This window comes from Aulonocara sp. 'chitande type north' Nkhata Bay, linkage group LG13 (assembly GCF_057382095.1).
Source record: "Aulonocara sp. 'chitande type north' Nkhata Bay isolate Kocher_YH1m ecotype deep benthic linkage group LG13, A_spYH_male_GT1.1, whole genome shotgun sequence".
Classification (NCBI taxonomy): domain Eukaryota; kingdom Metazoa; phylum Chordata; class Actinopteri; order Cichliformes; family Cichlidae; genus Aulonocara; species Aulonocara sp. 'chitande type north' Nkhata Bay.
In genome coordinates, this window is record NC_141356.1 from 5480390 (window position 1) to 5501915 (window position 21526).

A 21526-nucleotide genomic window follows, 5' to 3' on the forward strand; every position below is an offset into this window, starting at 1 on the left:
ATGTCCCTCTGTCTTCCTCTTTCTCAGATCTGGATCGTTTAACGTTACGCGTAGATATTCAGGGAGGCAACAGTGACAGAGATGGAGAGCGACAGAGAGGAGGCTTGGGGGTTCGCATCAGTGCGCCCAGGACCCCACAGTTACAGCTGGATACCGAGTGCCGTCTGGTGACTGAGTGTGAGAGCTCCCCCCAACCTATTCCTACTTTAACGTAACATCACTGCTCAAAGTGCCTTCCAAAGGAAATGACCTGGGCTACCGGATGGACAGTCCGCTGATTAATGAAACTATCCTGTCGACTTAAATTAATTTAAAAATAATATTTTTAAAGGTAAAGTGATAACTGTCATTATTTCAGTAAAATTTCCCCGTTTGTGTAGTAATCTACAAAAAAGGGAAAAAAAGAAAAAAAAACTGCCCGGATGGTTTAAATATCCGGGTTTAATTGCACGGTCATATTTGTACGGGGCAACGGAGAACTACAGCAGCAGCAGCAGCGATGGCGACAAGTGATGGACGCGATTATTTTCAGAGAGCACGTCTCTTCTGGATGGTCACCGTATCAGTGGCGCTGATATATTTCGCTGTAAGTTCGTTAAATCACCTTTACTTCGGTACAACTGAGATATTATTACCGTCAGCCTTTTTTCTCTTATTTGTAACTGCTCGCGGAGCCCGTAGTTGTGTTGCACAATATGTACTCCGGGTAATTTTAATTTTCTGAAAACTTGGGGGCTCGGGGAGAGTTTAGTCCTCCCTGTTGTGGATTGCTAATGAATTTTTAAATGGGGAAAATTTTTTTAATATCGGCAGGTTATTGTATGGAGTCATTGCCAAGGGTGTCGATGTAAAAGGCTAATCTTATTGAGGTTCATTCAGTTCTCGGTGTGACACAGGTCAAAAAAACAGCTCAAAGTCCACTGTACGTGTTAACATTAGCAGCTGATTCAAAACTCAGTTCACGTTAGCTTTCTTTCATCAAGGCTGCCCTCGGTCGTGCTCGGTGAACACTGACGTAAGGGGCGCTTAAGCTAACAGGTGAGCTAGTTTGTACGTGTTGGGGTTAGCTTGTAGCTAATTAACCTTTTGTCTGGTCAAGAAAATATGGCAAAGTGACCCCAAAGGATTCATGCCTGCTTTCCAAAGTATTGCCATTAAGGAGAAATGACTCAAACGGGGGTAGATGGAGCATAACAGTTTAAATGCACAACAAGGCTGCACTCTGTAGTGCATAAATCGGCTACAGTCATGGTCTAAACTGCTGGAAAGAGTCATTCATAGTACCGTTACACAGCAGGAAAATAAAATGATACACTTTATTATTGCCACTGTGGAGTCTTCTCATTAAAACGGCACGTCATTGCCTGTGAGCACCGAGAGAGTCTGATGTTGGCAACTCTGGGCACCATGGAGGGGACTTTCAGCAGGAAAAAATACGACTTACTGTGGTCATATGCATGCCATGAAATGAGCTTATGTCATACAGTCATTAGAAACAAAGATGTCTTTGAACAAACTAAAGTTCTCACACGGTATTGAGCAGAAGTCCTGAGCCACCCATCTTTTAAACTTACTTATTTCTTTAATTTTTTTAGAACACTGGGCCGAAGTATGGCAGTTTACAAAAACGTGCAAACATGCATGGAAATGCAGTTTATAGGGCAAAAACAAAGCTTAACTGTAGTCTTCACATTTTGAACTCTCCTGGCCGAGCGTTCATGTGATTTCTTTAAGTAGTCTTTGGGAATAGTTCTCAAGACTTGAAGGACATTCCAAAGGTCTTCTTTGAGCAGGGAAAAAAACTTCAAAAGACCTTCAGAATGATTGCTTATTTAAAGATATTGCCCTTCAAAAAATTAGAAGGAAGTTTTGTTTATTGCATACAGTGTTTTAAACTCCTTCTTTCTGATTCCAGTGCACAGTGTTTGCACCAGATGTAGTCCCATTTGAGCTCCTTGGTCCATTTGGCACCTTCTCCAAAAACCTTGCGTATAACCATCCTGACCTACTGTACAAAGGGTAAGTAATGAAGCACTGACTCCTGCAAACATCCAAACAGAGAATTCTGGTAATGAGGTTTGGTCATTATAGCTTTTGTAATGAAAGCCAATCACTTTAGGAGATCTAAAGCGACATTTTTCTAATGATTTGCAAATCACCAGACCCAGACACCCCCCCCCCCCCCCCACCACCACACACGCACGTGGATCGTTGACGCCACATTCATAGGTTGCAAATTGGCACTCATGCTGTGGAGTAATAGGACAACAATCAGAGCTTAATGTATTGTTGTGGTTTCGGTCACGTGACTCAGCTGCCAAGTCGGTCTGTTCAAAGGAAATGCAGCTGGAAGCCATCATCGAGACACTGTTGGTTTGAAATATGAAACGACTGATCAATTTAAGCTTATCAGCACTCGGTGATTGGAACAGCATGAGGGGAAAACTTGTTTTCAGACCAGAAAAGTCCTCACTGTTAACTTGTGGGTCTTTTCCCCTTTTTGGAAGCATGTGCATTATCCTAGTTTTAAATGTTATCACTGGAGAGTTGAGCTTCCTTTTTTCCTGTTTCAGGTGGTGGTTGACCTGTGCTATTCATCTTTGTGAGGCCCTGGTTGCACTGAAGTTGTGCAGGTAAGAATGCAGGAACTTTAACATCCAGTAGGTGGTGCTGCAATCTAATTTTTTAGCCCAATTTCATGTCAACATGTACATTTTTGAATTAAAAAAACAAAATGGCCAGCTGCATTCAAATTGTGCATAATTTTCTGTTTAAGGGTTCAACAACCATTGCGCATATGATGAATCTACTTCCTAAACACACTATTTACTTTTTCCTGCAGTAACAAAGGCATCAAGGACATGTCCACTCGGTGCCTGTGGTTTATCCAGACCTTTCTGTTCGGCTTCGCCTCCCTCCACCTGCTAATTAAATACGACCCAGAGCGTTCCAAGCAGGACTGACCTTACCAGGAGAGGCCTACAGAACAACACATCTGAGCCTAGAGACCCCTTCTTGGGCCCTCAAGTCTTTCCACTGTTCACTTTGATTATAAGATCCTGCTGGAGAGCATGAAATGGAGCAATACTCTTGAGCAGTTTCTTTAATAGTGTCTTTTAAAATAATTCTAAAGACATGGTGCAGTACAGGTGGGTTGGTTTTGGGGGGGGGGTTCCCTCTTTTCTCTGCTGCTTGGATGAACGTGATGCCTGACAGGTTTGCTGCAGATGGTATTTTGCCATCATCCTCAAAAGTGCTCTTGGATTATATGAAGAGGGGAGATGCTGTTAAATTTGCCTTTCTCAGATTAAAGTGCTGTGATTCATAGTCTTAATGTTGACACTACAAAATGAAGGATGAGTGAACTGAATCCACTGTGGGGTGTCTTCTTTCTTCTTCTTTTTTTTTTTTTTTTTTTTTAAATAGCATTTGTGTGATTTGAGATTAATAAAAAGTGGTCTCACCTCTGTGTTTATTCAGTTCAGATGTATTTATGTCGTGGCAAACCAAAATAGTTTTCCTCAAGGTGCTTTATACTGTGAGGTACATCCCTTTCAGTAGTCCAGAGAAAACTGCAATTAAATGACCTATAGGCAGGTACTAGGTAACAACGGGAAGGAAGAACATCCTTTTAACAAGAAGTCTCAAGACAAAAACGTAATGACCTCCTGTTGTGGTGTATAAACATGGGGCATCCTCAGTGAATCACATTATGTTCTGCAGCAGTCTGAACCTATAGCAACATGACAGGTTCAGGGTCACCTGATCCAGCCCTAACTATATACTTTAGTCTCCAAACTTTGCTATTTGATCATCTTAAACTGGAGATCATGACCCTCTCAAATCGTGTGTGTGTGTGTGTATATTAGTTCTATGATCATGCCCATGAGCAACAAATCTAATGCACAGTTGAGTGACTAGTGTTTCACATAATTGATCAGACTATTAGAGTAATACTGGATTATGTGGATCCTTTACCCAAAACTAAAGCCACATCTACACATCGTGACAAGATTCCCAGAGGCTATACCTTTTTTTTTTTTTCTCCTCCCCCACCTTTACCAAAAGTTCCTTAAACTGACCAAGGCTCAAATTTCATGTGAAAAGTGTTCGAGATGAATCCAACTGTTACCTAAACTGTTGTTTAGTCTCAATTATCTTTAGAAAGACTCAATCAGACACTTCAAACATGTTGTGCAAGTTTTGCCTTCAGTTTCTGAAAGAACTCCACTACACCCATCAGTTAGCCAAAGGAAAAACATGCTCAGTCTAAGATGAAGGCCCATTATGACAAAAAGACTATTTTCAGTACTCTTTAAACAGGTGAGAACATTTTTTTTGGTCCAGTTTGCAAGCACAGTTTGCTGGATCCTGCCTAGTAAGTTATGTAATCCAAATAACTAGGATCTGCCATATGAACATGTTGAAATGTTACACTCCAAGAACTATCCACTATCACTGTGCGATTGCTTAATATAAACCCTCTGATGATGGGCTGATTGAAAAAGGTGTTTTGTTTGGTGCTCAGTTAAAACATTTTCATTGTTAGGTATTAGATAATTTAGAGTTCATCCTGTCCCATCTGTCTGAATCTGCTTGGGATGATATAGTCTGTCTGATCCATATTTAGCTCACTGAAGAACTTTGTCTCGATGCTTTGAATCTGCTAGAGCATCAACTGGGGTCCCAGAAATCTTCCTGTAAAATCTGTACTAAAATTACCAGGTCAGCCAAAATTGTCAAGTGCAGACATGCTCTAATCTTCTTGATTTACCAAAGTTCCAAAGGTTTCCTATAGACTGCCATCTGATGCTGCTATGTTCTCCCTTGTCACCATCTTCCAGTTGCCTCTCTGTTCCAAATTGCACTTCTTGCAGTCTAAAAGAGTGCAGGAAGATATAACTGTGTGTACCTGTGTGTCTTGAAGTATTCACCACAGCTCTTTCCGTCCTTTTTGTAAAATCCACTGTCATGTCCTTCTGCATTTCTCTCCTTAACACCATAACATCATCACCTCTGCTCCCTTCACCTCCACGTCCCCTGTAATCTGCTCTAATCACTCATCTCTCCCCCTGGGGACACTCTCTACCCCTTCATCACAAAAATTCTCTTTTATCTTCTGACAGCCAACTTGTGCATACACACTGACAACATTCAACATCACCCCTTTGATTTCCAGCTTTGAACTCACAATCACTAGTCACACACTCTACCTTCAAAATTACCCCAACTCCATTTCTCTTCCTACCTACACCGTGTTAGAACGGCTTGAATCAACCTCCACTGCTCCTAGTTTTGCTTCCCTTCCATCCAATATATCTGCCTTTCTTCTCTCCATCATATCATCTCCCTCTTCACCAGTCATATATTTAAACCGCCACACTCTTGCCTTTCCTCCTCTCTTGCCCTTAAGATGGTATTTCTTTGTCTTTGGCCAACAGTACTACAGTTTCCACCAGAATCCTTCTGACCAACAGAGGCGGTCATTGTTAACCTGAGCTTTGACCAAACTGCTATGGAAATCTCATTCTTTATGATCAATGTATTTGATTTCTATAAGATTTTATACCACATGCCCTTCCTGGTGGAGCCCTCCCAGTTTATCCAAGTCTGGTACTAGCATTAGGAGTACACTGGCTTGTAAACACCCCCCCTATGTCTGGGTCAGATGTTTAATTAAACATTTACTTAAATGATTGTATGTAGATTATGTAGCTTATCTACTTATGTTAATTATGTAGCCCAATTAGCTAAGTAATAATAATTGTTAATGTAAGAAGTTATCGTTTCCTGGCTAGGAGCTTTAACCGTTTCGGGAAGCCTTGGACTCATCAATCACAGCTCTGAATGTATATCTTCTGACAAGAAGGTGTTTGTGTATGACGTGGGCTAAAGCAGTGTGTGACGTGGGCCAAATCAGGCTAACGCAGTAGCACGGGGTCACAGTGTCCTCTGCTTACAAACTTAAGAGCATTAGCTTGTCTTAAATGGTCCAGTCTCAACTAGAGCTTTGCCCAGACATTAGTCAGTTGGACAGTGCAGACACTACTTATTTTTAAATCCTGTGTTACTTTTACTTTTGGTGAAAGTACACCAGCATTGAAGAAAAACCCAAGCTAGTTGTCTAGTCTAGCTAGTCCCTTACTTTGCATATAAACTTCACAAATGTGAAAACACAGTTACAGTTCATTTGTCCAGAGTTTTATTTGGAGAACACTTTTAGGAGGGTTGAAACTGCCACTGTGGACAGTACAAATACAGAAATATTTACAGCATTTTAAAAAGAACATTCAATGAAAAATAGACCTTATATAGTGAAGCTGTACATGCGCTACAGGAGTCACACTCCACCCTTTAGCTAATGCAGACTGATCCACGTTCTGCCAGGGGGTGGAGCCACAAGTTGGCCACCACAGACTAAAGCGTGGCCACCCATGACAGCCGTTAATGAAGACCCAGAGGGCTCGACACACACTCAAATAGTTTTTTTGCAGAACTGTTTCTCTATAGGGACATATTTTAATTGTAATTAGCTTATATGCTTTACCAACAACTGGGGAAAAAAGCTTTATCCACTGTTACAGATTTATTTAATCACTTGAGGGTTACATAAAAAGCTTATATAATAAGAGTAAATGAAGAAAGATCTTGGCTACTGGTGGCTCTACAGTAATTTAAAACACAGAGAAAAATACTTTATTATGTGCCAGCCCAATGTTAACCCATTAAATGGCCCAAGTTGGGAACCACTATAAAAATAGTCTGAATAGCATTCAGTTAGAATTAGCATCATCAACTGGGATGCAGTTTAACCGCTTCACAGTATATTTAAGGTGCCATGATGAAGAAGAACAAAAGCAGCATTAGTAATAGAAGGAACATGTAGACTTGCACTATAATCTCAAGGTTTTGCTGACCAAGCATTCTCTTAATGAGTCTCATATAACAGAGCTTGCATATCATAAGAGTGTGTGTGTTTGTTGCAGGAATGGTTTGCATGTGTTATCCCGACGGCAGGAATCTGTTTTTAGTCAGTCTAGTTTTGTGTTTAGGATTTCGCTGTGATCACCGGTCCAGCCAGCATATAGAGGGGTAGCGCTCGCTCAGCGTCTTGCGCAGATGAGCACTCTGCATCTTATCCCTGGTTTCCACCACACACTCCACCTGTCAACACACACACATACAGTTAGTCTTCTTATGTCATTCTCCGTCTCACACACACTCTAGAATTAGGGCAGTGAGAGGTTTGCTTGTTGCATTATGCAACACCTTTCACCTCCTGACACTTGCTCTGAATAAGCAGTACAAATTGTCAGTGGAGACTGTGGGGGTAAGAATGCAGAGCCAGGAGATTACATGATAAGTCTGCTCCATCCCTGAGCTTTAGAAATGAAGGAGAATAAAACAAATCCATTATTTAAAAAAGCTACGATGGCCCAAGTTTTATCAGTCGAGTTATGTCAGTTTCTCCCCGGCAGCTTTTCTTCATTTTTTTTCCAAGTTAAAAAAAAAAAAGGCATACTATATGTAATGTTTGTAAGTCTTAAAGTCATCAAACTGACTCAGTAGTTTCAGTTGCATAGCAACACTGTGTTTGCAACTTGCTAAAACAACAGCCAAAATTGGCTAATGGTTGTACCAGACCGAGTAAAGCTGTAGGTGGGTACTGAACTGAGCAATGCTACTTTTTTCTATCTTTTAAAAATGTATTTGTATTTTTGGTCTTTTAATTCCCGCCAACTCCCTGACAACTCCAAGCCAAGAGTTCCACGGCAATAAAGGAAAAGTGGATGAGCGGATTGGCGAGGAGGAGGAAAGAGAATGAAGTGAAGAGGACAGATTAGTCGCCTACCTTTGCCTTGAAGAGCTCTGACTTATCGCTGTGTCTACGATGGCAGACGTCCAACAACCTGGGAGGAAAAAGACAAAAGAGGTGAAGGAATGAATAAACTAAAGGTGGCACAGGGCAACGTTAAAAACAAAACCGATTAAGTCCGAACAGGTTCCTACACTACCTGACGTCCTCTCTGGTCAGAACATCCAGCAGCTTAGCCATGTCTCCTGGCCACTCTCCCAGCTGCACTGAGAACTTACTGATCCGGTTGTCCAACACCAAAGCTCGGTCCATGCACTGCCTCACCACTTCCAGCTCCATGTTAGCGCTGCTCACCACCACAGCCACCCTGCAGCAGACACAGAGGAAGGCTTAGTTTATCTGCAGTCAAAAGGATTAGCACTGCTGACATTGTTATGTTGCCAGAATGTGAGCTTTTCAGGCGTTAAGGAAAACATTGAGCCCTCAGAGTTAGGACTATATTTAAAATATATATATTTCTTTTTTTAAAGTGGGAATTTGCACTGTTTGAAAACTAGAAGGTTGATGAGTAAAGAGAAATTACATGGTTCGGGTAGGAAACCGTGAAATTAATACACTTGACCCACTTTTTGCCTTTTAGTTCTGGTAGTTGGCCGGCCAAAATGGCAGCCAATCCCATGGCTCCCTCTGTGTCCACAGTGGAGCGTTCAAACTCCTGAAACCGCAGCATTGCCACCAGAGAGTCTTCCTCACTGTAAGAAAAGGAAAGAAAAATGCACTCCTTCGATATCCGATTACCAAAATTAGACTTCGACATGGGCCCCAACATCCATAAAGATATAACTGACAAGATGATGGGCCTATAATTTGAGGTGATTCACATCTGAATCTTCAGAGCCAGTCCATAACCAGACAAAATGAAATGTGATTGTGTTCACACCAGATGCACTTCTTGTGATTGTTTGTTGAAATTCTGAACCCTAGGCCATCTCCTGTCTCACCAATGTGTCGACGATGGCTCTGGTCCACCGTGTCTCAAACGCTGCTTGGTGTTTTTCTCTCTCCTAACACACTTGAACAGCAGTCTCTTTTATGCCTTTTTCCATTGATGTGTGATTGTGCCTAACAGAGAACCACAGGGTTTCCAGCAGAAAGGTTAACAGCCTTTTTGGTGTGAAGCCTGAAGGACTGAGCCAGCACCAAGCCAAAACTGGCTCTGCACCAGCACCACTTCAGTGTAAAAGAGGTATTTGTGTTCTGGGAGTAATAATACATCTGTACAGTGCAGTCAGATATTTTAAAAAAGACAAAAGTTTAATTCTATAAATGTAATGTGGACGTGCAGTACCTGACAGTGATGACTTTGTCCACCAGTTTCTTTGCCAGCTGAAAGGTGTTAACACCAAGGGAATGCTCCATGAGATCTGAGAAGAGACAGATGATCATCACAAGCTCCTTTATTGCAGGGGAAAAAAGTACAAAGGAGTTTCTAACAATAAATAATGTGCACATAATCTTTTTTTTACTATCTTCCCCTTCATGAGGGGAAGGTGTGGTACGTGACTTCAGCAGAACAAGTCGGAAATGAGTTTACCTCCATAAAGTTTCTTATTGGGGTTGCTGTGCATGTCTTTGATTGGACCGTTCGTTTTCAGAGATTGTAGCAGCAAAGGGAAATCTTCTGGTTCAACTCCCTGTTGAAGAAAGGTGGGTCAGCTATTGTTCTCATGTGTTGATGATGATGATTTCTAACCTGCATTTCACTGTGGAGTAAAACTGTTGAGGTCGCTTTTGCAGAGTGTCCTGGATTGACGTAGGCAAGACCAAGCTAGCATTTTTGGAACTGAGTTTTTGGATGGTGGACAAAAAACAGTGTTGGCTGTTTTGAACCCGGGAACCTCTTCCTGTGAGCCAACAGTGCAAACAGAGTCACTGAAGCACAGTCGCAGTTTGAGTTAAATGTTAGCATTAGCATGTTCAAATGATACTGACATGCTAACATTGAGCATGGTAGTGTTTACCATGTTTGCTATCCATATTTAACATACAGGCAACCTGACAGGCTGATCAGGACTGAATGTTAATGCTAATTGTGTATACATGTATTCATAGGTAGTTACACAAAGGACCGGCATCACTAAGTCTTTAGTGATCTTACGGCAGTTCGTCCTGTAAGAACTATGGACTACATAACAGAAATAGACTAGCACTTATTTTGCAGTGCCTTATATTTAGCATGCGCACCACTTTTCCTACTGTGAATATATGAATATATTATAAAATGGTATACACAGTATTAATTATAAATGTGAAAATGTTGTATGAATATTAAAACAGGACCATCTCTGGACTGACTGGGAGCCCTAATCAGCCTCAGTGTTGCATAATATATATGTTTTCACTACTGGGTCAAATGTGGTAATATATTTGCTTGAAAGCTTCGCTACACAAGCTGTACCAGGATATTTCTTTATAGCTGAAAATAGAGCAAGAGGGCTGTTCTGTGCCTTAAGTGCAAACAGCACGACAGCTCTCAGAGCTGTGGGCAGACAGTGAAACAAGGGAAACCACTTCAAATACAGTCGCCTTGTTTCGTAACCCGTGCAGAATGAAAAAGGCACTTGTGTCAATACGAGGGAGCTAGAAGCAATTGTGCAATAAAAAGGATGTAGAGCTACTATAGGATCTACTATCGGTAACCAGTGATATGAGATGGGACTTCAAGCAATGAGCATACAGTGAAGATGTAAAGATTCAAAGAGCTTCTCAATGTCTGCTTACTATGACAAGAATGCGAGAGTCGAGGTGTTTGATGGCCGCAGCGGTGCCAGCCAGTAGACCATACTGTCCTGCAGCAGGAATGACCACTGCCTCCAGTTTGGGCACCTGTTCATAGATCTCCATGCCCACAGTGCCCAGCCCTGCCAGGTACGCTGCATTTTCATCTCTGCTCAGCAGCAAAGAGAGGAAGAGCAGCCTTATGTTAAGATACTAAAACATTACTTAGTACTGCAAAGACACAGACAGAAACTCTCATTCCAGCTCCTAATATGAATGTTAGACTGACTCTTCCAGGTAGAGGTATCCATTCTCCCTAGCCAGATGGCAGGCGTGGTTCTGGGAATCGCGGCCGGTGCTGCCGTAGGAGATAACCATGGCGCCGTAATCTCTGTAGATCCTGAGGCGGGGCGAGGAGCAACTTGACGGCATGATGACAAACACCGGGATCTTCAGATCCACCGCGTGGTGCGCCACGGCCATGGAGAAGTTACAGTCAGTGGCCACGATCACACCCATCCTCTGCTGCTCCTGCAAGCACAGAAACACACAGCTGACATATAATCACATGCAACAAATATGCACGCAGAGCACACTTCAGTGGATCCTTACAGCGTCTTTTTCAGCTCCCCCGCCCCAATCTACCTGTGTGAGGGAGGTGAGCAGGTACAGCACTCCTCTCTCCTTCACAGAGCCGGTGTAGTGCAGGTGCTCCTTCTTCAGGTAGATCTCCATCCCGTACTGTTTGGACAATCTGGAGTACTGAGCACACAAAAGAAGCAGCATATTTCAAGAGCTCCTGCAGCAGCAGTAACCCGTTAAAGATAGATTTGCTAAGCTGGCTTTATATAACCACTCAGGTGCTCACATGCATGCTGAAATAGTTTTCACTTCATATAATTACTCCTGGCGTATGAAATCCATGGTCTTTGCCCCGAGTCATGTTCAACTTTTTTGTTATTTTTGCGTGAATTCCCCTAAATGCTGGTGCTCGTCCAGCTCCAGGAGTCTCTGCCTGCTCTTTGCTTTTTGCCAACAGCCGTTAATCCAATCTGCTTCACACTTGGTGGGTATAATGCAATATAAAGTATGAAGCAGATATGAGGGCTCCTCCTAATTTGGCTAAAAGCTGCAGTGCATTATTAGCGATGATGTCCCCACGAGGGCTTCACCTTTGGGTGATCTTTAGTTATTATCACCTGTCCCGCTAACAGTTGCATCACCAGTAGTTATGTCGAAGCAAGCCTCAATTAAAAGAGTTTTTCTTTGGGCGTTTTGTGGTTATTAGCAGCGACACACAACCACGCACAGTGAAAATGCAGAGATGTGCAGAGACATTATAAAAGAGAGACATGGCACTCCTGACTTGAAACTAATGGGAGGGTCTTGAATCAGCGAAGATGATGTTAGAAATATAACGTCCAAGGACCCAAACCCACTCTGCAGACTAACTGAAACTAAATGCACCTAACCTAAAAATGTAAATGAAAATGAATGAAAAACAGAAACGTAATAACTCTGCTTCTGGGGGGGATTATTTGGGGAAAGCAAAAGCACATATCAGAGGTTTTTTTTTGTTTGTTTTTTCCTGGTGACTACTGAGATGGAGAGAGGTGACGAGGCCTTCTTCTAGAGAGACTCTGCCTTCATCACTCCATCAATTTACATCAATTACATTATTGTGAGATCACATTTAACTTAAGGCAAGTTCTAAAATGAATCCCTGATAACCCAAATGTTAGAATTTCCCATTTTTAAGCAAAAACAAACTTGTTTACAACCTGGTACAAAAAAACTCTGCACAACTTAATTCTAACATAAAATCATCAATTTCAAATGTATCAAAGTAACGCAGACCATGAAGGCTTTGTTCAGTTTTTCCATGAGCAAAAATCTGCATCCCATTTAGACTAGTTCTGATATTAGTTCACCCTCTTGTGGTCTGTCTACAGCAAACTTCCTTAGGAATGAAACTGAAGGAAGTGATTTCAGCTCCCAAACAAAGGTCAAAGGTCACCTTATTGCACGTTCTCCTGCACTTATTCTGTGTTAGTGTACCGTGCAAGGCGTCTTCTGGATCCCTGACTGGATCCTGAAGGCTGCTGCGCTGATGTCCTCAAAGCGGAGGTACTGGGCAGGAGGTCTCGGGATCATCCTGAACTCGCTGACTCGTCTGGTTTTGGGGGGGTCCATGAGGACAACCTCAGGAGCCATCGCTACTTTTGTTTCGTGGACTTTCACATCACCGTTGAGAAGTTCTTCCACACCAAAGTCCTTCAGACGCTCCGGTTCAATAAGGGTGGGTCTGCGGCCCACGGTGCCGTTACTGACGGGACCATATTTGTAAGAGCTGCCGGGCTGACTGGGGCCCAGATACAACTCCTCTCTGAAAACCACAAGCAGGCATTGGGGTGTCACTTAAAAACCATATCAAATCATATTCAGAGAACTAAAGTGTGCTTTTGCACAGCTGATGAGTCCTTCTCTTTTAAAACCATAAGACTACAGCTCCTGATCCTACACTCGTCTTTTTCACAGTGTAAATTCTTAATTTTCTGCACACATACTATTGCAAGCTAACACAGTAAAAATAACACACGGAGGCTTTAGCAAAGTACCACACAGTCATGAGCTGGAGCGCAGCGAGATTTGATTTGCATCTTCCAAACCCCGAAGATAAAAAGTGAGCAGATGTGAGAACGCTGATGTGAATATAATAGCTTTTCCAATTAAGCAGGTTGTTGGCGTCCACTAGCTCTCAGATCATAAAGGTTATTTCTCCCAAGTACGTAAATGCACCACCAGAGGGAACTTTTAAAACCAATTACTGTTTTCACCTGCATGTTTTTCCACAGTGAGTAGCTTTGCAATCAGCTTGTAGCTGGTTTCCAGTGTTAAACCAGTTGTTTCTGAAGGATCGGGACTTTTTTTAAAAATTACAACAGCAGGGTATGCTTCGGAAATAGTAACATAGTACATATAGTACTATATACAGTACAATAGTACATCTGTCAAGCATCAGATCTGATTTATTACTTGATTCACGACAAATTAACACAATTTTAAGATATAAAGAAAAACTAAAACCGGACCAACAGCTTAAGAAAACAAATTTAACAAAAGTGTATTTGCACAAATTCTAATTTCTATCCTCTGGATGTCAGCCAGAATGTAGGGCGGCGCTGCGAGGCCTTTGGCAGACAGTATCAGCTGATATTCTCCACATTTTAAAAGTATACATCATCACTAGAGCTACAAGTTTTATTAACAATAGACATGAAGCAATAACTCTTAGTATAATTCACCTGAAATATAAAAAATAAAAGGTTTATTTACTCAAATAATTAATCATTAAGGAGAAAGTCCTTGGTATAAACTGAATATGTATCAACAAAGTGCATAAGGAGTAATGCATAAATGTTTTTTGAGTGTAACTGGATGTAAGAACTTTGAAAAAGTGACAATTTCCCACTTTGCTTCGTCGATACGACCACTCTCACCGGCGGTCCGCTCACATTCTTCAGGCTAAGATGAATTGATTCACCTTTCACGTCGACCCTGCTTCCACTCTCGGTGACGGATTACTATTACAAGTCACCTTATGATTCATTGGGTCATTCGGCTCCTCTTTTAGGAGACACACAAGCGATTAAAAAGGCAATTTAGTGGTAATAGCAGGACAGAATGATTTATAAACGGCCGTTGGAGCTAATCAAATTGCGCGATTCATTTAAATAGCTTATTAAAGTTAGGCTGGGTATGGGCAGATTTACTCAAATGACACAACACAAAACTGGATCAGACTCCCGCGGGATGTTTCTGTCAAACAGTCAGCGCAGAGGCCTTTTACACAGCATAGACATAGTAATAGGATTATACTCATTGGGGATTAACTCAGTCACTCAGTAAAGCAGATCACATATAGTTACCAGCTACGTTTGAAACTTTGAAACAGGTTGGAGTCATTCCAATCATCGTCAGTGAGGTAAAATAAGATAACTGACTGACGAGGGTGCTTTTGCGAGCGCGCAGTTCTACAATAACATCAACAAGCCACCAGGTGGAGTAGCTTTCCCAAACAATGGTCTAAATACCCTTCAGTGGTGCCAGCTCTCTATACAGAGAACATCTCGCTCTATTTATATCGCAATGATCTTGCCGTAGACAATACGGCAAACTTTCACCTCGCCTCCTGGGTCCATTACTGCTCTCTCCCCACTTGTCCTTCACTCTTTTAGCCCCATTATTCAAGCACACAGTGTGCGCTCTTAACACGGCTATGAATAAGAAAAGTCCAAGGCTGCACCTGTGATTAGGGTGCTTTGCTTCAAAGGCAGAGTTCAAAAACAGCATCAAAGGAGGGCAAAGAGCAACATGGCAGCCTCAGAAAGCCTCATCAAAAGGGAAGATGAAGCGCTGAAACAGTAAAAAACAAAAAGTTGCTTATTTTATTATAAAACAGCACAAAAAATCCCCACAAAAAGTAAGGACAAAGCTAAAAGTGAAGGAGATATTTAAGCCCACCAGGCTTTCATCAGTGCACTATCTCAGCTTCTTTATGTCCTTTTAAAGACAAAATGCCCTGTCTGGCTGCTGAGCTGCTTCCTTTTCTGATTGAAGAATAAAAAAAGTTCATCATATGGGAAAGGAAATGTCTCCTGGCACTACATGACTGTATGTATTCCTGATGTTGCATCACTGAGTGTGCAGTTCTGCATCCTTTCGGGCAACGCTTCAACAGCTTTCTTACATTCGTCGGCTGCTTTGTTTTTGGCTCTTTGGTTATAACACGAAAAGCTCCAGAAGTTTTTAATGTGCTCAAAGAGGCAGAGGAAGATCAGTTTGCTTGTTAAATCTTGACGGTTGTAATCTTCCGTATAAGTCAAACACTGAGGGAGTACTTGTAAAATCTGTTTGACCCTGAATGTGATGTAATTTATCAGCGGCACAAAGAAATGCCAGTTTTCCACCAAAGCTTAAAATCAAAGCTTCCTTCCTTTCTCTAAATCTGTCACAATATCCTGAAATGAAAGAGGATGTTATGGTCAAGAATCAAGCAGAGAGGGTAGCCTATCACGGGTTGGGATGCTGGCAGGACGAGCAAGGAGAAGATGGAGAGATAGAAGGAGAAGGCCAGAGTATGTGGATCTTTGATTTGGGGGTTTGCAACAGCCAAGCATGAACATTTGGTGCGTTTTGTTGAGTTTCACTTATAATTAAAGCTGAAGAAGAGACTGGACACAGCAGATGAGGAATGGAGGTCATTTAAGGAGGAGCTACCTCAAAATTCTGAGGGTAGATCTGAATCTAGAGGGTTGAGCTGGTTGGGGGAGAGGTCTGGGGCTCCGAAGAAGGCTACAGGTAATTTCCCACCTCTGCCAGAAGGGGTCATTCTCCTCGCTGTCTTTAAGGGCCGGCCGTGGTGAGTACAAACGCTCAAGTCGCTCGCTCAAATGGCTCGAGTAGAATAATTGAGCGGCAAAGTTCATCCTGGTTAGAGGACCTTCTTCCTAGAGTCCAACAAGTGTCTGTATCTGAATCCCTCTCCTGTCCCTGCTGCTGTGTTGTGTCCGAGGGATAAGAGGACACTGACTGGTGCTGCTCCCACGGCGTAATGTCCCACGCCCCAGCTCCTTCCTTTTCCTGTCCAGGGGCTATTTAAGAAGGGATTACCCATGGACATGTGCGCGGTGGCCATGTAGTGCTTCTCCGGTGGCACGGCCCCTCCCAGAGCTCTATTCCTGTGCTCGCACTGAGATTACTTCCCCTTTTTGTGACGCAGTGCTAATCAGACTGTCTAAGGAGATAGATACAGACTTAGGGTTTAACTAGGAAGCAGTGATCTAGAGGCTCAGCAACACAGAGGAGACAACAATAGATGGAGGATCAGAAATGCATGATTTTTTAGCCACCAAAATCAATTAAAAAAGAGACACTTGCAGCAGTTTCATCATTATGTGGCATTTCTAGTATCACGAAGTGATGCAGTTGTTGCAGCCTCTATGAGATACAGGGAGGGAAACTGTAGGAGATTTTCCATTCAGCTGTCAGATGTAAGTGCTTACATCTGTAAGAAAGTGAAAAAGGATGTTGCAACAGGAGAGACTATGTTCTGGCACCACAAATGAACAGCTGAACATGGTAGAACTGTAGAAAGACAGGCTGCCAGACATGAGACGCCAAAGGGAAAGCTTAGGTTTAGACTCTGTTCAGCTCTGATCAGGCGTCAAAATCTAAAACCTGAAGAGCAGCAGTGTGTCCAGCAGTCACCGGAGTCTCACTGGCAACTGATAAGCTTATTTTCAATTAGTTTCTTAATGAGTTGTTGCCTTTTTAGACAGCTGTGTGTGGAAAAAAGCTCCAATAACAGTTAGGAAAGTGGAATTGGGACTCTGTGCAATCAGTTTTGCAACTTTCCAAACTTCACTGCAAATGGTCAATTTTGGTTAATGTTTTTCATGGTCCAATGACATCTTGTAAAACCATATTTCAAGGAAAGTGAAACCTATACAACATAACTGGTCTCATATTACCTTCAGCTTATACACACTAAATCTGCCAATCTGCTTCGTCTGAAGTGTCTGCCAGCTGGTAGTTTGGGGAAACCGTCTTCTCCAAGACATCCAGAGGTGGACTGGCAGCTGAGAACTAACAGTCATTTACACCCACTTCAATCCATAAATTCTAAGTTGCGACAGAACAGCTAGAGTTTGAACTCTCAGCTCCTTTTTATCGCTGTTGACATACACATGAAATACCACTCAAACAGGTACGAGATAAGATCACAACGTAGGCTATTTGTGCTTGAGTATGTCAAATATTGCACTATATCTCTGCAGAGTACTTTCATCACAATCTGAACTGAGCCATAAGGAAAGTCAAAGTGACCAATGTCTAAAAAAAATAAACTAAAATAAAACTAACAAAGGGAACAATGTTATACATCCCATTTCTGACAAGGGCTTTATAAACACTTCGAATACAAAATTAGCCAAACGACCAGAAGCTAATTTAGGCCATAGTGTACTGCATGCTTAGTGTTTGGTTGTTCTAAAATACTTTATAAGGAGTAAGCTCTGCAATTTTTCAGTGAGCACATTTTGTGTAGCAATAAACCACCACAACACATATGCTAGTTTTTGCTAGCGAAAGTTATAATCCTACACTGGGAAACGATGCCTCCTGCAGTGCACACGTGCTAACGTTAGCAGATAATGGTTCTGGTTTAAAAAAAAATAAAATAAAAATGAGCTAGGGACAACCAAGATGTCAAATTAGAGGCTTCAAAAGGTTTTCCAAAAATGTTTCGTGGCAGTGGCTCCATCCGTTTGTTTTGATATAATTCATCAGTAAACAAATGAAAGGTGAAAAAAAATACAACAACAATCATGCAAGATGATACAATGCTAGGTTAAGCTAATATCCATTAGGACGTTGGACGATGGTGCTGTAGTGGTTAGCGGTGCTTTGTCATAGTAAGACGTTTTGGGGTTTGAATACAACTGTTTGCACATTCTCCCTGCATCTGTGTGGGTTTTCTTTGCACACCCTTCCTTCCTCCCACAGTCCAAAGACATGTACGTTGGGTTTAAAGGGGATTCTGAAATTGGTTTTGATTGTGAATGGCTAACACGATGGCCTACAGTAGATATCCTGCCTATCCTATGACAGCTCCATCCCAACCATGATCCTTAATTGAATACGCAGAAGAAAATAGATGGACGACAACAACTGTTTACTTTGATTTAGTTTGATCACTGTCGCTGAGACATCAAAGTAAGTGATCTCTCCTCAGGTGCTAGCATATCAAAACACTGACGTAGCAATGTGGCAACGCAACCCCAGTCAAATTTCTCCTAAATGACTGCAGTAAGGACTGAACACAGAGCATGCGTTAGGGTCTGTGAACTTTAACTTATTAACTCAGGTGTATTGTGGAGTGAAAGAAGTTAAATGACGCACAAAAAAAGTTAGGGTACTTTTTTAGCAAACAGGGCGCCATGTGTTCTGTAAAGGTTTTGGTGCAACACTTACAGGTCCTCTCGTTTTATTTTTTTATACTGTAAGGAGTCCATTTCTGAAAAAGCTTGAGGATCCTGATCTAGTGTGCAAAGTAATTAAAGTACAAACCTGAATAGTGAGAACATGCGAAAAGGTTTCCTTTTTTAAACACAGCAAACACGAAGTGGGATTGCGACAATCCAGGGAACCCAGAGGCCAATTATTGACTTGTCTCTAAACCAGACTTCACACACACCACCACACATCTCACTCAGATTAGACTTAGCTTCTTACAAAAGTGGCAAAAACATGGTGTATGCCAGAGAGCTGAGGTCACATATTGGCAGCGAGGAGCAATAATGAGATCCGTGTCGAGGTGGAGACGATGAAATGACCACCGCCGAGGGTCCTCTTAATCTCTCCACGACTGTGGTGACATCTGGTCATCATAACTACTGGCAGGCGTTGCAGTAGAAAACAAAGAGACGTATGGACAGGAGGACGGAAATAGGCAGTGGGAAGGTGACCTCGCTTCCAGCAGTCTGTCACACGGTGGCTCAGCGTGATGCCGGCTGTGATCCTCTGGTTGTGAGCTTCTGCAAATGCTCTGTTCTTTACGTTGCGTCTGATGCCTGAAAACACGCATTAGCTAAATGGTCACAGGGTGAACTCTGACACATATGTACATTTATTAGCCTGTTGATTGTAAAAAGGGGGGGTTGGGGAGGGGAACTCCAAATTCCAGTTCTAACTGCAGTTCTTTAAAATTCTAATGGTACACATATATATATATGCGTGACTATAATGTGTGTTTGTGTGTGGATTTCATTCATATTAAGGCTTACTGCTACATTTACAGCTGTTGTGTTTTCTAAATAAATGAAATAGCAATTGGGGAAATTGTCTTTATGTTTTATCAAATGTGTCCAAGCTTTTGAATATGCAGCATATAAAAGTTTGTTTTTGATTTCTGGTGTATTAAATTTATTCTGACAGGATGAAATTATTGTTCTTTCCTTGTGTTGTTGCCCCTTTCAGTTTTCTTATCCCGTTTTCCTGTTGATGCTTCTGTAAAGGCTGACCATGTGTGAGACACATAGCTATATTTCCCCGTGTCCTCGGCCTGTATCTCTGGTTTGGATTGGCTAACAGACATAAATGTCCGCTGACTCTCTTTCTCTCCGCTGAGCCCTTTGCTCACTTTCCGCCAATGTTGTTTTCTGCTTCTTAACCTGTAGATCTGCTTAAGCGGCCAAAGAAATGAGCACAGAGCAGGAAGGCTGTAGACACTCTGGCTTAATAAGGTTAGATAATGCGTAACAGTCTTTGCTGTTTGTGTGTGGCAATGTGTGTGAGTCATCGACACAGAGAGAGAGAGCAGGAGAAGTCAGTTTACTGGGAATAACAGGAACCAATCAATGCGATTACAAAGGGCATTGTCTGCTGCTGAATTGATTTTGATTTCTTCATCTTCCTGCTGAACAGAAATAACCTCCTGGTGGATGTTATCAGATAGCCTCAGACCCTCTCTTGATTTAATCAAAAAACTGTTTAAATAATAAAACTGAAATTAAAAGAAAATTGTCTACATCAGTCTTACCTTGTGTCTGGATAGAGATAAGATTGGATGCACTGCAGGGTAGCGATGTAAATCAGTGTAATACAGTACTGCTATGAGTTATAAATAAAACCTTGAAATCTTGTTCTTCGGGACATACACTCACTGGCCACTTTGTTAGGTACACCTTGATGATACCGTGTTGGACGTCCTGTTGTCTTCAGAACTACCTTAACACTTTTTTTTCATTCTTCTATTGTCCAGTTTTGGTCCATGTGAACTGAAGGTAGCACCTGGTCTTCTGCTGCTGTAGTTCATCTCCTTCAAGTTGTGCATTCACAGATGTTCGATTCAATTTAACAACAACAGTCACCTCAAGGTGCTTTATACTGGAAGGTAGACCCTACAATAATACATACAGAGAACAACCCAACAATCATATGACCCCCTATGAGCAAGCACTTTGGCGACAGTGGGAAGGAAAAACTCCCTTTTAACAGGAAGAAACCTCCAGAAGAACCAGGCTCAGGGAGGGGCGGGGCCATCTGCTGTGACCGGTTGGGGTGAGAGAAGGAAGACAGGGTAAAAGACAAAGTTCTTCTGCATACTTTGGTTGTAACAAGTAGTTATTTGAGTTACTGTTGCTTTCCTATTTGCTATTCTGTGATGCCAACGAGGCATTTTCACCCAGAAAACTTTTAACTCACCGGATATTTTTTTCCTTTTTGGACCATTGTTCTTAAATCCTAGAGACGGTTGTGGGGAAATCACAGAAGATCAGAAGATATCAAAACACTTAGTCCTGTGTGTCTGCCACATTCAAAATCACTTTAATCACTTTCCTTCCATATTCTGATGCTCAGTTTGAATTTCAGTATGTTGTCTTGATCATCTCTAACAGCCTAAATGCACCGAGTTGCTGCCACGTGATTGGCTGTTAGCCCACCTGACGCTAATGGTCGATTATGTGTCCTTTTTTGCTGAATAACAGCCTGCAGTGTCTTAGCAGTTGTCTCCTGAGCAATCCCAGCCCATGCTGCCGTTGCGTTGGAAGACAAAATCAAATCAAATCTTCATATATCCTTCTTTCTTCATGATTCCTTCAAACTTTGATGAGATTCTCAGTTCCAGAAACATTGAATAATCCCCACAGCTTAATACTCCTGCCACAGTGTTTCATTGTGGGGACAGTGTTCTTCTGATTGTTCTTTCTCCAAACATAAACAGTTTCATCTCATCTGACGAAAGGGCATGCTTCCAGTATGAATACCCTTTCTCCAGGTTGTCCTTAGCACACTTTAGTCTGGCTTGAAGGCATTTCTCTCGGTCTGTGTCTTCTTTGAGACTCCAATTCTTGACTTGACTAAGTCGTT

At 42.0% G+C, this 21526-nt stretch overlaps 2 protein-coding genes across 2 annotated transcripts; one reads left to right on the forward strand and one right to left on the reverse strand.

The window, feature by feature from the left end:
* Positions 1–435: 435 nt before the first annotated feature.
* On the forward strand, positions 436–3464 carry tmem254 (transmembrane protein 254). Its single transcript, XM_086258370.1, has 4 exons — positions 436–586; positions 1916–2019; positions 2574–2633; positions 2843–3464. Exons 1-4 carry the CDS (start codon positions 500–502, stop codon positions 2961–2963), a joined length of 372 nt encoding a protein of 123 aa, XP_086114496.1. The 5' UTR covers positions 436–499; the 3' UTR covers positions 2964–3464.
* A 2721-nt stretch (positions 3465–6185) lies between these two features.
* Positions 6186–16244, reverse strand: LOC147315516 (uncharacterized). The gene is made up of 11 exons (XM_086258371.1): positions 15968–16244; positions 12653–12980; positions 11240–11356; positions 10884–11125; positions 10598–10763; positions 9411–9510; positions 9165–9240; positions 8443–8568; positions 8016–8183; positions 7853–7910; positions 6186–7164 (listed from the first exon to the last, which is right to left on the reverse strand). Exons 1-11 carry the CDS (start codon positions 16081–16083, stop codon positions 7066–7068), a joined length of 1596 nt encoding a protein of 531 aa, XP_086114497.1. The 5' UTR covers positions 16084–16244; the 3' UTR covers positions 6186–7065.
* Between the last annotated feature and the right edge of the window lie 5282 nt (positions 16245–21526).